The following is a 13,647-nucleotide window of genomic DNA, read 5'->3' as shown; positions in this document are numbered from 1 at the left end:
AGAGGTTTTTGTTAGTTGTGTGAATTGTTCGGTTTATGACAGTTGTTTAGTTTGCTTGTTTTGATTAATTGAAACTTAAATTGAAAGTGAAAATGTCAGAGAAAATATCGGTTAATGCCGATCTTTTAAAAGAACGTCAAAATGCCAGTTTCGATACTGAAGAATTTGCCGCTTGGTTTTGGCAAGGCGAAAATCGATTGCAAATGAAACGTTTTGCTGGTAAGAATTGTGTGTTTATGTCAAATTCACTTCATTAAAAACGTTAAGGACTGCTTATGAAGTACAAATTTGTGTTGTTGCCACATATCACAAATTGAATAACTCAATTAACGTTTTAAGTTATTTAAAATTTTAAATGTTTGCAGTTAGATATTTTTTATAACATTATATATATATGTATGTATTTATAATACTTGTAATAAGAATATTAGGTTGCCACACAAAGTCCAAAGGATATATAATATGAACTTTGACTGTATATATAAGAACGTGAAATTTGTCTCGAAGATAACGGAAGAATACACAATACGTTTCTAATTTTTGTATAAATGTTGGTTTCATTAATAGATATGTAATTAACTTAATAAGTAAGTTTTAAGAAATTGGACTCAGATCTGAACGCGTCTAATAATTTTTTTTAAACCCTTGATATGAAGGAAAGTCTTCAAAGGTTAAATGTTTTAAGATATTTAAGAACAAATGCCATTTCACTGTATATAAAAATATACATGGTATGTTAGCATTGTTTACACAAATATATATTGAACTATGATGCCAAAGATAAGATTCTTCAAAATCAAATCGACAATATATATTTATACGCCGTGCAGTTTAGATTAAAATTTATTTTCAGTTTAGCTTTTGCACTCTGATAATAATTAAACACTAAACTTATCATAAACACTATGTGGTATTAATTTTATTACAATGAAATATTAATATAGGTTTTATAATGTAATCAATTGATAGTTTTTTTTTAACCATTTTTTCAAAATTAAAATATAAATATAATGAATAGATCGCGGAGGGGGAAAAATACATGGGTGACGTCATAAGCCTGGGTTTGTATTTAACACAGTTTCGAATTAAAACAATGAATTTAAAAATAGTTTGTTTTTGCTGGAATATATACATAATTGAATTTTTTAACGAAAATACAATAAATATGTCAAATATAAGCATTAGACTATTATGAGTATTTGGTAGATTCATATGAAATGTTGATTTGGTAGGAAAGATTTATTAAACTCAAAAAATCTATTACAAAGTTTAAATAAAAATGATTTGCTGATACGAATTGAACGGTTTTAATCTAAAAGATTAGGACAATAGTGTAAAAGAACTCATTAAGACCACCCATTTACAAAACTCATATCTACATTTGTGAATTAAAATTTTTTTTAAATTTATTATATCATTTATAATAATACGTAATGTTAGATTATTCTGGCTGACCGAAGACCACATCCAAACGTATTGGTCTCTAGCGAGATCAGGTAAAACAAGATACGATATTCTGCAACTATCTAAATTGGTTAGCCCCTAATTATTTTGAACGTATTCGAAACAGCGTAGGATTCAAACATAACATAAGAGATGATCATGAGTCTACTTTGTCTCATGATCATCTCTATAACGTTTCGGACGAGTTATATTCATTTAATAAATCGTGATAAAAGTCTAAAATATACTGAAGTTTCTGTTTTTATGATTTTCACGCCTAAATATAAAATTTTTTAAAAAAGTTTTACTATATTAGATCATTTCTACAAATATATTTTTTGCTCATCTCAAGAAAAATAAATATATTATTAACACTGATTGGTAGGTGATACAATCTTAATACGAACTGATCAGTTGCGCAGTGGTAATTGCAAGTGTCTTGGTAATTGTATAAGTTGAAGATCAAAAATTATAATAATTATACCATAAATAAATGTTAGGTAGAGCCTAGAGCTAGAGCCTATTTAAATTTTAATCTGTTGAACGTTGAATATTATTGTTATACATTATTGAATATTATAGTTGCGTTGGTTTGTCGTAGATACACGCAAAAATAAGCGGGGCAACTCCATAATGAGTGTCCATTGACGCTATATCGTCTGATTACTTCAAATTGTACTCAATTCACTAACAAATTAATATACATACAAATTAAAGCATTGAATTCATATATGTAAATTTTTTTAATACATTTAAGAAAAGGAATTGCTATCAGATGTTGAGGATGCACATATTTATGAATATTTATCATACGAGGACTCGTACACTAAAGCAGTAAAGGATTGTATTAAAGCAGCAGAGAAACTGAAAAAATTCCAAAACAAAATGAATCCTGAGGGCAATGAAATTTATCCGTAAGATTTTAAAAATTATTACTCGGCGAATGATTGTGTATTTAAACACTTATAGGGGTTTAATGATGAGTCCTGTCGCAGAAGCTCTCATGCCACTTGGCAATACATTTACAGTGCATATTGTAATGTTCACACGCGCTCTTAAGTCTCATGGTACTGATGAATTGTATGAGAAGTTTGGTAAGCGTGCAGATAACTTTGAGATTATTGGTACATATGCACAAACTGAATTGGGACATGGTACCAATTTAAAAGGACTAGAAACCAGAGCCGATTATGATCGAAAAACAGATGAATTCATTTTAAATACACCAACTTTGTCGTCATATAAATGGTGGCCAGGTGGTTGTAAGTAACTAATAGTAACAATAGTTTTATATCAGAATAACTGAATATAACTAAATTTCTTTCTAGTGGGTCATACATCCAATTACTGTATAGTTGTTGCTCAGCTCTACATCGATAATGAATCTAAAGGCATACAAATGTTTTTATTGCAAGTACGTGATGAAAAGACGCATATGCCTTTAGCAGGTATTGATATTGGTGATATTGGTAAGAAAATTGGTTTCAATGGAGTTAACAACGGATTTTTGGGTCTTAAAAATGTTCGTATTCCACGGACAAATATGTTAATGAAAAATTCGAAAGTATTATCTGATGGAACATTTATACAAAGTCCCAAAAGTCAATTAGCTTACTTTCCAATGGTATATGTACGTTGTATGGTTGTGCTCAGTTGTGGCTATAACTTAGCTCTTGTGTCCACTATAGCAACTCGCTATTCAGCTGTTAGACGTCAAAGTCCAATTAATCCTGAGTAAGTTATGATACATAAGTACTTAAAAATACATTTATTAGTTTAAATGATATTTGAAATATAGTGAACCCGAGCCACAAATTTTGGATCACGTGACTCAGCAACATAAATTAATTCCGGAAATAGCAACTGCTATTGCATATTACTTATCTGGTTTAAAACTCTATAAATATTTTCAAGATACTACTGTTGCTATTCAGAATAACGATTTTTCTCGCATGGAGGAATTGCATGCATTGGCTTGTACATTGAAAGCTTCATCGTCATATGATGCCACAGCTGGTATCGAGCGGTTACGGCTTGCCTGTGGAGGACATGGTTATCTTACCTCGGCTAATATGGGAAATGTATATAGCAGAATTTCAGCTGCTTGTACTTACGAAGGAGAAAATACTGTTTTATACTTGCAAGTGGGAAAAATTTTGATGAAGAAATGGGCAGATGTCTTAGCTGAGAAACAATTGATGCCAACAATGTCATACTTAAACGATTGGAAAAATTCGAAAACCTTTAATTGGAATGGTTCGTGGGATTGTATGATCAAAGCACTACAATTTGTCACCACTAAGTGAGTAACTAAGTGAGAAAAACTATATGTTGAATAACGAAATATTAATATACTGTGATTAAATTCTTTAAAGAAAAACTGAAGTGACATTTTCAAATTATATGAGACGTTTAAAAATGGGTCAAACTCAACCAAGTGCTTTAAATAATACAGGCATCGAATTGATACAAGCAGCAGAGGTAGGTTAATTCATTTATATTTACATAATATATTTATTATGTAACATTTACATAAAAGATTATCTATTATTACTATTATTAGATGATAATTTTAAATATCGTCTATTTGCTTTTATTTGTACAAGACCTTGATAAAAATTGTTTTGTAATTATCGCCAGGTGGCGCGCTCAAGAACTGCCACCAGGTAATAACTTTCCCTCCAAACTGTAGTGTCAGATCTTAACATTTGTAAAAGCCACATTGTCGAGAGTACATCTGCATCGGTGTGCGATTTCGGATTTTTTTTATTTTAAAATGGAAAATGGTAACTTATCTTCACATTGCCATCCTTAATCGTAAGTTTTTGTACAAAAACAAATCGGAATCTTTTGAATTTACCAAATTTTGCTCCCTGTGGTTTCTTCTTATTTGATTGATACAACAAACCACCATGAGTAACCTGTTTGTAGTAGCCTAGACGAGATAATATATAAATCAAACACGGCTTTGATGACAATACAAAAAACCGATTAATAAAAATGTTTTAAGAATTGGCTAAAACGCTGATATAAGTGAGTTTCAGTCAATAGAGACAATATCAATGGTCAGGAACAAACTTGTATTTCAATTTTTTAAATAAATTACTGAAAAGTTTTGATCCAGACGGTATGTCAAGAAATATTTGCATCAAATTTACATACTTTAAATTTTTTATTTGGGAATATTAGGAACTTCTACAGAAGTAAATCTATGAATAATTAAAATTTCGTCACAATCATTATTCTATAATCTTAAAACAAAAATAACTTAAGGTATTGAAGTCATATTTAATAAAGTTTTTCTTTAAATCTTTCAATGAACTTAGCTACACTCCTGTGTTTTCGTAGCGAGTAACTTCTTCACTGAAGTAACTGGTGAAGCCTTGGCAAAACAATCAAATGAATTAAGAGCTGTACTTCATAATCTTTTGGAATTATTTTTATTAAAGACGATTCTACAACATATGAATATTATATTGCAAGTAAGTACTTTTGTATATCACTCTTTCAATAAATCATTAGATAACAGTAATATTTTTATTTTTAACTTTATATTTAACTTATATTTATATATATATTCAACTTTATAAACTTACATATTCAATATTATTCCAATTTTATCATTCTATATATCAATTTTAACATTTTTGTAGTTCATTAACCTAACTGATGCCGATGTAACGGACTTACAGAATCGTTTGGAAGAAGTTCTAAAACGTTTAAGAACGGATGCTGTGGCAATATGTGACAGTTTTGATTTCCATGACTCGGTACTTCAGTCAACACTGGGTGCGTATGATGGAAATGTATATGAACGCATCTACGCGGCAGCAAAACAAAGTTCATTGAACTCGCAGCCCGTGCCCAAGTCATTCCATTCGCATCTTAAGCCATTCATGCAAGGCAAATTGTGATTATAATTTTAAATTAAATTAAATATTTATTGGGGTAATTATGTATTTCTGTATATAGTAATGAAATAAATATCTGTGTATGGCTTTAATAATAATATAAGAAGTTTTTTGATTTGTTGAAAGTTTTATTATTTTTTCAGTTTACATAGGTCTCAACTCATGAATAAAGTGATATAAGGAGGAGAAAAATATGATTTATCATGCACTACATGCACTACGTACCAAAGGCTTCAGGTTCTCGCCAACATGTTGTGAATGATAGTCTGTCACGCAAAAACTTGTATTCGTCTTTCAAGAGCATAATTTTGCGTGGTTGCACTAACACACTTGTAGCGTGCGCAAACACCCTTTTTCTTCAAAAACTTTGCTTAAATGACAACTCTTGAATGTGAGCATGTTTAAGTTCGTTCGTTAGAATAAATTTGAGCGAAACAGAGCACAACTTGAATGAGACTCAAAAATGATAGTCTGCACCGCGCTTAAAACTATCCCACTTGTAATGTCCGCCTGACCTTCATTTTTCAGCACTTGTGTCTATTGCATCATATATATAAGGATATATTATGTAAAATATAAATTTTCAATCATATAACCTTGACTACCGTTTACTTACCAATTTATGCTACTCGATTAAAAAGTGAGTACTAATGAGTACTGATATATAATATATTTATTCTAAACATCTTACCAACACCTTCCCCACTAAATTACATAGCAATAAAATACAAAATTATATTCAAATAAATCTATAATGTAACTTTCTTATTCATTTATAACTTATATTTATCTTTTAATATTGATTAATTTTTTTATTTTATTTATTATTGTTATTATTAATAAAATATTAATATTTTAATAAAACCATCGAGAACCACCGAATGTAAGTCACAACACTTTTTCTTGAAACTCTTAAAGCTTTCTTTATTTCAAATCTCAGAAAGCTTTTCTCAGAGATTTGTTTAATAGATGTCGGGGAACATATAAATGCAATTCCGAACAGGTTTGCTAGTTGTGTCTGCTAGTTGTGTGTGCTAGTTGTGTGTATTCGTGGCGGGTGTTTGAACGGATTACAATTTTCTTTTCTTTATTTATTGAAAATGTCGGTGAATAACTCGATTAATGTGGATCTTTTGAAAGAACGTCAAAATGCTAGTTTCGACAGTGAAGAATTCGCCGCTTTGTTTTGGCAGGGTGAAAATAAGTTGCAAATGAAACGTTTTTTTGGTAAGGTGTCTGTATTTGTGTGACTGCATTAATATTTGATATTCAGATGTCTAAGTTGGTGAATCAGCACCTTTACTCTATTTTATCTGTGGACAGTTTTAAATCACACTAAGAATAACTGAATACGGGGCTTTATAATATTATGGATCTGATGTCTTTGTATCTGCCAGTGTTTATCAAATTTCGCTGTATTTTTAGGATGCTGAGTCTTGGATTATTGTGACTGTCAATTATATTGAACAGTTTCAGAGCACGATCTTTAATGTATTTTTGGACTAAATTGACTCTCAGATCTCTGTGGATATCTGCACCTCTTACGTACCAAGGGGCGTTAACCAGTATTTTTAAGGCAATATTTTGCCCTCTTTGAAGAATTTTTAAAGTTGAGTTTGGCGCTTGGCAAAACGCAATACTGCCATAGAGTAGTTCTGGTTTAATAATCTGCTTAAATATGTTAACTTTATTCTTTATGTTGAGATTTTTGCTGCTGATGAGCGGGTGAAGGAAGTGTAATATTCGGGCAGCTTGAGCTCGTTTGGACTTGAAATGTGCATTAATAATGCATTAAAAGCGTTAGGGATCCCTTGTAACATTTAAATTTTTGTTGTTGCCATAGTACATGTTAAATACTGAGTGAAAATGAAACTTATTTGTGTTATGTTTTAAATAATATATATATATGACCTGCACTTTTTAACCTTTCAATATAAGATATAGATAATTTGGAGACTTATGTTATCATTGCATTAATATGATCAACACATTTTTATACTAGATATAATGCACTTAATTGGGAAATCCGTGTTTTTGAAACTATATCAGAAATGTGTAGAAGTACAAAGATCAGAGGTTGGCATAGAAAGATCAATGAAAATGCACATAAACTTTCAGTTGTAGTTGTAAGAAGTTAAAATACCTGTTCAAAGTAACCGAAGATGTCATTAGATATATTTAATTGTGCAGAATTTAGATACTTAATTTGATAAGGAAAACTATGGCATACACAATTAAAGTCAGGATGGATTTAATTCTTTGACCCGTATTTGATATAAGCAATTATTTATGTAAAATTATTTATTTTTTAAAATTTTATTAATATATGCCATATTAATGCATTTAAGATAATAAATTATACGAGGGCTGCCTTTAAACAATGAAAACATAGGTTTTAATCAGTGAAAATGGTTTTAATGTTTTTCAAAGTATTCTCCATGATGATAAACACATTTTTGCAGTCGATTGAATCAGTTTTCGAAACAGTTTTTCCCCTCTGAAGTTGGTATCTCCAAATCCAGGATTTTGAATGTCTCAACGGTTTGTTTGGGCGCGACCATTTGCGTGGGTTTGCTCCATCAGCGAACAACTTTTTTAGGCTTCTGCTCACTTTGGAAAACTTTGGAAAACAGATAATTGTTGTTTTGTTTTGGGCTCATAGGCGTATATCCATGATTCGCATGTGTCACAATGTTGTAGATGTTTCTGAGCTACAATGGTCGTATTTTTTCAGCATTTTCTTGCATTTATCAGTACGTGCCTTGTTTTGAACGATTGTCAAGTTATGAAGAATCCGATGGGAACAAATCTTTCTGATAACTAAATGAACAACTGTTTCTTTTTCGGTTAATCCATATCGAAAATCGTAAAAAATTATCACAAGAAAATGTTTATTATTTATTTCCATTTTTTCGCAGAGTCAATATTTAGAATCGATAGAAACAGCACAATAAGCTCCCGAAAACGTCAAACTTTTGACCAAAAATGTCAAAATTTATCTGGCAATACATAGTGTTGCCTAGGCGTAAAACCTAAAAAGTAAGCTACGTAGATCAGCATTGTTAAAAAAAAAAAGAATTATTTAAATATGCTATCATACTTAAATAATAAGGTTGTGTTTTCTTACAGAGGTTTTAAGATTCTTGAATCTCGGTATATGCAACCTATAAGAAAAAAAACGGAAAGTTCTGGTAGTTAATTCATAAGAAATTTTAGTGTTAATATAAATAATTGAAGATTGAAACTGTAATTAGTCAATTATAGTAAAATTAAAATAATATCAAGAAATAGATTTAATTTTGTAATAAAAACTATTAATTGATTATAATTACTAAACAAACAATTCCAAAAAAAACAAACGATTTGCTGGTTTTTTATTTAACAGTTTATACTAACTTTTTATAAGAAATAAAAAAGCTTCTCTGACTTTTTTTACACAAGTGGTGAACAAATTATCTGTTTGAAAGTGATTATTATCGATAAAAGTAATTACTACGGATCTCATTAAGAGAGAGTCATAAGAATATCTCTTAATGACTTATAAAATCTCATCGCCTATAAAAGCGAAAGTAAAAAAAAATTATAGAAACATCAGATCATATAGATTTTACAGTAATTAAGAGGTATTTGTTCAATCAAAATCAATATTATATTATATGTTATGGGAAAAGTATTGATGAAAATCTGGGGACTCCTAAAAATTGTTTTATAAATCTCCAGCCAAATTTATTTAAAGACAATTATACCAATGCTCTAATCAATGGCGAAGAAATCGACATATTTTTAAAAAGCTTAGGGAATTACATCAATGTTCCCATAGCCTACCTGAAAGTATTTTATTTAATTTAGATCGCTGACGAAGTTTAATTATCCATAACAAGAGTTTTCCCTACAAAAGGAAATTGCACCAAAAATGTCGAATACAACATTGCAAAATATGTTTCCCTAAAAAGGAAATGATCGAAATTTGACAAATTTTAATTTTTTAAAATGTTTGTTTTTTATAAATATAATATATAATTCATACATAAAAATATATGAATATGTTTATATATCAAATATATAATTCATTATATTATACAACATCATATGTTATTTAACAAACGGTGTTCATTTCAATTGGGTATCAACTGAAATGTAAACTAACAAAAGCTCTCCTAGAACTTTCTGACACACAGCTCTTTCACATGCATTAATGAACCTATGCCAGTGGAAACGACCAAATCTTAATTTGATTTATATAAATTAATTTAGCTGTAGTGGGAACATGGTATAACGTCCTACACAAAATGTAGCTTTCATCGGTGTACAGTTGCTAAGAGATATTTCCATAAATTTAATTAAACTCAATATAAAATTAAAAAAATTAGTGAAAAACTAAAGGTACTATAATATACTTACTTATTTAAAACTATATTATCTACGTATTAAAAAAGCCATGCAAAAACATAACATTTCTATACCAGAATTAAAAATGAGTAGAGTACACTTGTATAAAATTACGCAGTAAAAAATATAGGACAATAAGCAATTTATTTACATATAAATAAAAACTGTTTTTATGTATATAAAGTTTTGTAAATTTTTTAAGAAACTGAATTGCTATCAGATACTGAGGATCTACATATTTATGAGTATTTATCATACGAGGATTTATACACAAAAGCATTAAATGATTGTGTTAAAGCAGCAGAAAAACTAAAAAAGTTGCAAAATAAAATTAATCCAGATGGCAATGAAATTTATCCGTAAGATTAAAAAAATTGTTACTTCGCGATTGATTCAGTATTAAAATACTTACAGTACTTTAATGATGGGCCCGCTGGCCGAATCTCTTATGCCGCTCGGCAATACATTCACAGTGCATATTCTAATGTTTACACGAGCTCTTAAGTCTCACGGTACTGATGAATTGTATCAGAAGTTTGGTAAGCGTGCAGATAACTTTGAGATTATTGGTACATATGCCCAAACTGAATTGGGACATGGTACCAATTTAAAAGGACTAGAAACCAGAGCCGATTATGATCGAAAAACAGATGAATTCATTTTAAACACTCCAACTTTGTCTTCATATAAATGGTGGCCAGGGGGTTGTAAGTAACTGATAGTTTAAAGTTCTTAATTTTTACTGTATATACTCAAAATGTTTTCTAGTGGGTCAGTCCGTCAATTATTGTATAGTTGTTGCTCAGCTTTATATTAATAATGAATCTAAAGGCATACAAATGTTTTTATTGCAAGTACGCGATGAAGAGACTCATATGCCTTTACCAGGTATTGATATTGGTGATATTGGTAAGAAAATTGGTTTCAATGGAGTTAACAACGGATTTTTGGGTCTTAAAAATGTTCGTATTCCGCGCACAAATATGTTGATGCGAAATTCGAAAGTATTATCTGATGGAACATTTATACAAAGTCCTAAAAGTCAATTAGCTTATTTGCCAATGGTATACGTACGCTGCATGGTTGTATTTAATGCCGGCTATCATTTAGCACTCGCTGCAACTATAGCAACTCGCTACTCAGCCGTTAGACGTCAAAGTCCAATAAATCCTGAGTAAGTTTGAATACTTTCTACTGAAATCATTATTGCCAAATTAACTGATAATATTTGAAATATAGTGAACCTGAACCACAAATTTTAGACCATGTTACTCAGCAACATAAATTGTTTCCGGAAATAGCAACTGCTATTGCTTACAATTTATCGGCATCAAAACTAAATCAATATTTTCAAGATACCACTGTTGCCATTAAGAAAAATGATTTTTCTCGTCTGGAGGAATTGCATGCATTGGCTTGCACATTGAAAGCTTCATCATCATATGATGCCACAGCTGGTATCGAGCGTTTACGGCTTGCCTGTGGAGGACATGGTTATCTTACTTCGTCTAATTTTGGAAATATATATGCCAAAATATCGGTTACTTGCACTTATGAAGGAGAAAATACTGTTTTATACTTGCAAGTGGGAAAAATTCTGATGAAGAAATGGGCAGATGTCTTAGCTGAGAAACAATTGATGCCAACAATGTCATACTTAAACGATTGGAAAAATTCGAAAACCTTTAATTGGAATGGTTCGTGGGATTGTATGATCAAAGCACTACAATTTGTCACCACTAAGTGAGAAAAACTTTATTTTGAATAACGAAATATTAATATACTGTGATAAAATTCTTTAAAGAAAAACTGAAATAACATTCTCGCATTATATGAGACGTCTTAAAATGGGTCAAAGTCAACCAATTGCATTAAATAATACAGGCATTGAATTGATACAAGTAGCGGAGGTAGGTATATAATTGTAAATATTACTTTTAATCCAATTACGAGACTATGTAATAGTTGATAACACCATCTATTGATGACATGAATATAAATATTGTGATATTAATAATTAATATAATGCTTTTATGTATACCAAGAAATACTTGTATGAAGTTTAATAACTAGAAAGGTTCTGTTATCTTCAGATATATTAAAAACTTTTACACTAGTTATGTTAATTTATAAATGAATAAAGTTCTTTTATAATAATTATTTTATTTTTTTAAATCTACACTTTGAACCATATTTCATATTTTTGATTAATACAACTACTTAATATATTAAAATTATATTTATTGAATTTTTCCTTTCAATGGATAGCTTCACGCCTGTGTTTTCGTAGCGAGTAACTTCTTCACTGAAGTAACTGGTGATGCCTTGGCAAAACAATCAAATGAATTAAGAGCTGTACTTCATAATCTTTTGGAATTATTTTTGTTGAAGACAATCCTTCGATACATGAATTTTATATTGCTAGTAAGTATTTCCATGTATCACTCTTTCTCTTTCTTTATCTCCATTAGATAACAGTAATATTTTTAAGTAACTTATATATATATATTCAACTTTACATATTATATATTCAAACACTCACATATTCGATATTCTTCCAATTTTATCATTCTATATATCAATTTTAACATTTTTGTAGTTCATTAACCTAACTGATGCCGATGTAACGGACTTACAGAATCGTTTGGAAGAAGTTCTAAAACGTTTACGACCGGACGCTGTGGCAATATGTGACAGTTTTGATTTCCATGACTCGGTACTTCAGTCGACACTGGGTGCTTATGATGGAAATGTATATGAACGCATATACGCTGCTGCAAAACAAAGTTCATTGAACTCGCAGCCCGTGCCCAAGTCATTCCATACACATCTTAAGCCATTCATGCAAGGCAAATTGTGATTATAATTTTAAATTAAATTAAATATTTACTGGGGTAATTATGTATTTCTGTATATAGTAATGAAATAAATATCTGTGTGTGGCTTTAATAATAATATAAGAAGTTTTTGATTTATTGATAGTTTCAATATTTTTTCAGTTTAGGTCTTAATTAATTAAAGTGACATAACGAGGAAAAAAATGCACTGTGTTCCAATGGATCGCAAAGATATATATATATATTTTATGTATATAATCATATATTATATAATTATTATTAATAAAAGTACAATAATAACTTCTGGTATTATTATATTATAGCATTAGTACCTATATATTATTATTAATATTATATTAATAAATGTATTTCAAAATCGCTAAGAAGCTATGGTAACATGGGTGGCATTAATGCTAGTGAAGATATAACTCTGATGTCCTTGTATAATTAATAAATAACGTTTAAAAAATATTAATAATTATATATAGCAACAATTATTATAGTTTACGATTTTACCGGATATGACAGAAGCGATGTCACTTGAAGATAACTCTTGAAAGCGCCGTTTAGCAATAACTACGGGATAAGTTGCAAGGATATGCTAAAATATTCATCAAACTAGCTGAGATAGTCAAAGTCATCTGACATAATACTCTTACACTATTATCTTAGATTTTTCACAGTAGGGAGAAGATATCAAAATTTTCACTGGATTTCTGACAGGGCACTGCAGATTGAGATACTATATCAACAAAATTGGCGTTTCAGTGACAAGTACTTACCAGTTTTGTGAAATGGATGTGAGACATCTGAACATATTCTGATACGTATGCTGATTTATCGGGACAGAAATTACTACAAAACCGTCAAAAGTTCATTACAAGTTAAAAAATCGGTTCACGCAACTACGTTAGATTAGGTGGCGGATAATGGCTGCCGCCGGAAGCCTTCTTGAGGTGAAATAAAGGCACCTTGTGATACCACGGATAAGCGCTGTTCATACGTAACTCGTGTTGTCTTCTCTTAGTCAATGATGGACACTAAAACATGAATTGCAGTTTTCTCTT

At 30.1% G+C, this 13,647-nt stretch overlaps 2 protein-coding genes across 2 annotated transcripts; both read left to right on the top strand.

Annotated features, from left to right (window-relative positions):
* The first annotated feature begins 32 nt into the window (after positions 1-32).
* Positions 33-5,436, top strand: LOC119680136 (probable peroxisomal acyl-coenzyme A oxidase 1). The gene is made up of 8 exons (XM_038092814.1): positions 33-219; positions 2,201-2,357; positions 2,413-2,705; positions 2,772-3,177; positions 3,242-3,745; positions 3,819-3,924; positions 4,770-4,925; positions 5,097-5,436. Exons 1-8 carry the CDS (start codon positions 93-95, stop codon positions 5,355-5,357), a joined length of 2,010 nt encoding a protein of 669 aa, XP_037948742.1. The 5' UTR covers positions 33-92; the 3' UTR covers positions 5,358-5,436.
* A 1,018-nt stretch (positions 5,437-6,454) lies between these two features.
* On the top strand, positions 6,455-12,689 carry LOC119680129 (probable peroxisomal acyl-coenzyme A oxidase 1). Its single transcript, XM_038092805.1, has 8 exons — positions 6,455-6,581; positions 9,946-10,102; positions 10,158-10,450; positions 10,512-10,917; positions 10,983-11,486; positions 11,548-11,653; positions 12,012-12,167; positions 12,343-12,689. The coding sequence occupies exons 1-8, from the start codon at positions 6,455-6,457 to the stop codon at positions 12,601-12,603; spliced, it is 2,010 nt and encodes a 669-aa protein (XP_037948733.1). The 3' UTR covers positions 12,604-12,689.
* The last annotated feature ends 958 nt before the right edge of the window (positions 12,690-13,647 follow it).

This window comes from Teleopsis dalmanni, chromosome 2 (genome assembly GCF_002237135.1).
Source record: "Teleopsis dalmanni isolate 2A chromosome 2, ASM223713v2, whole genome shotgun sequence".
Lineage (NCBI taxonomy): Eukaryota > Metazoa > Arthropoda > Insecta > Diptera > Diopsidae > Teleopsis > Teleopsis dalmanni.
Note: the sequence above shows the minus strand (reverse complement) of the source record. Positions and strands in the feature narration are given on the sequence as shown.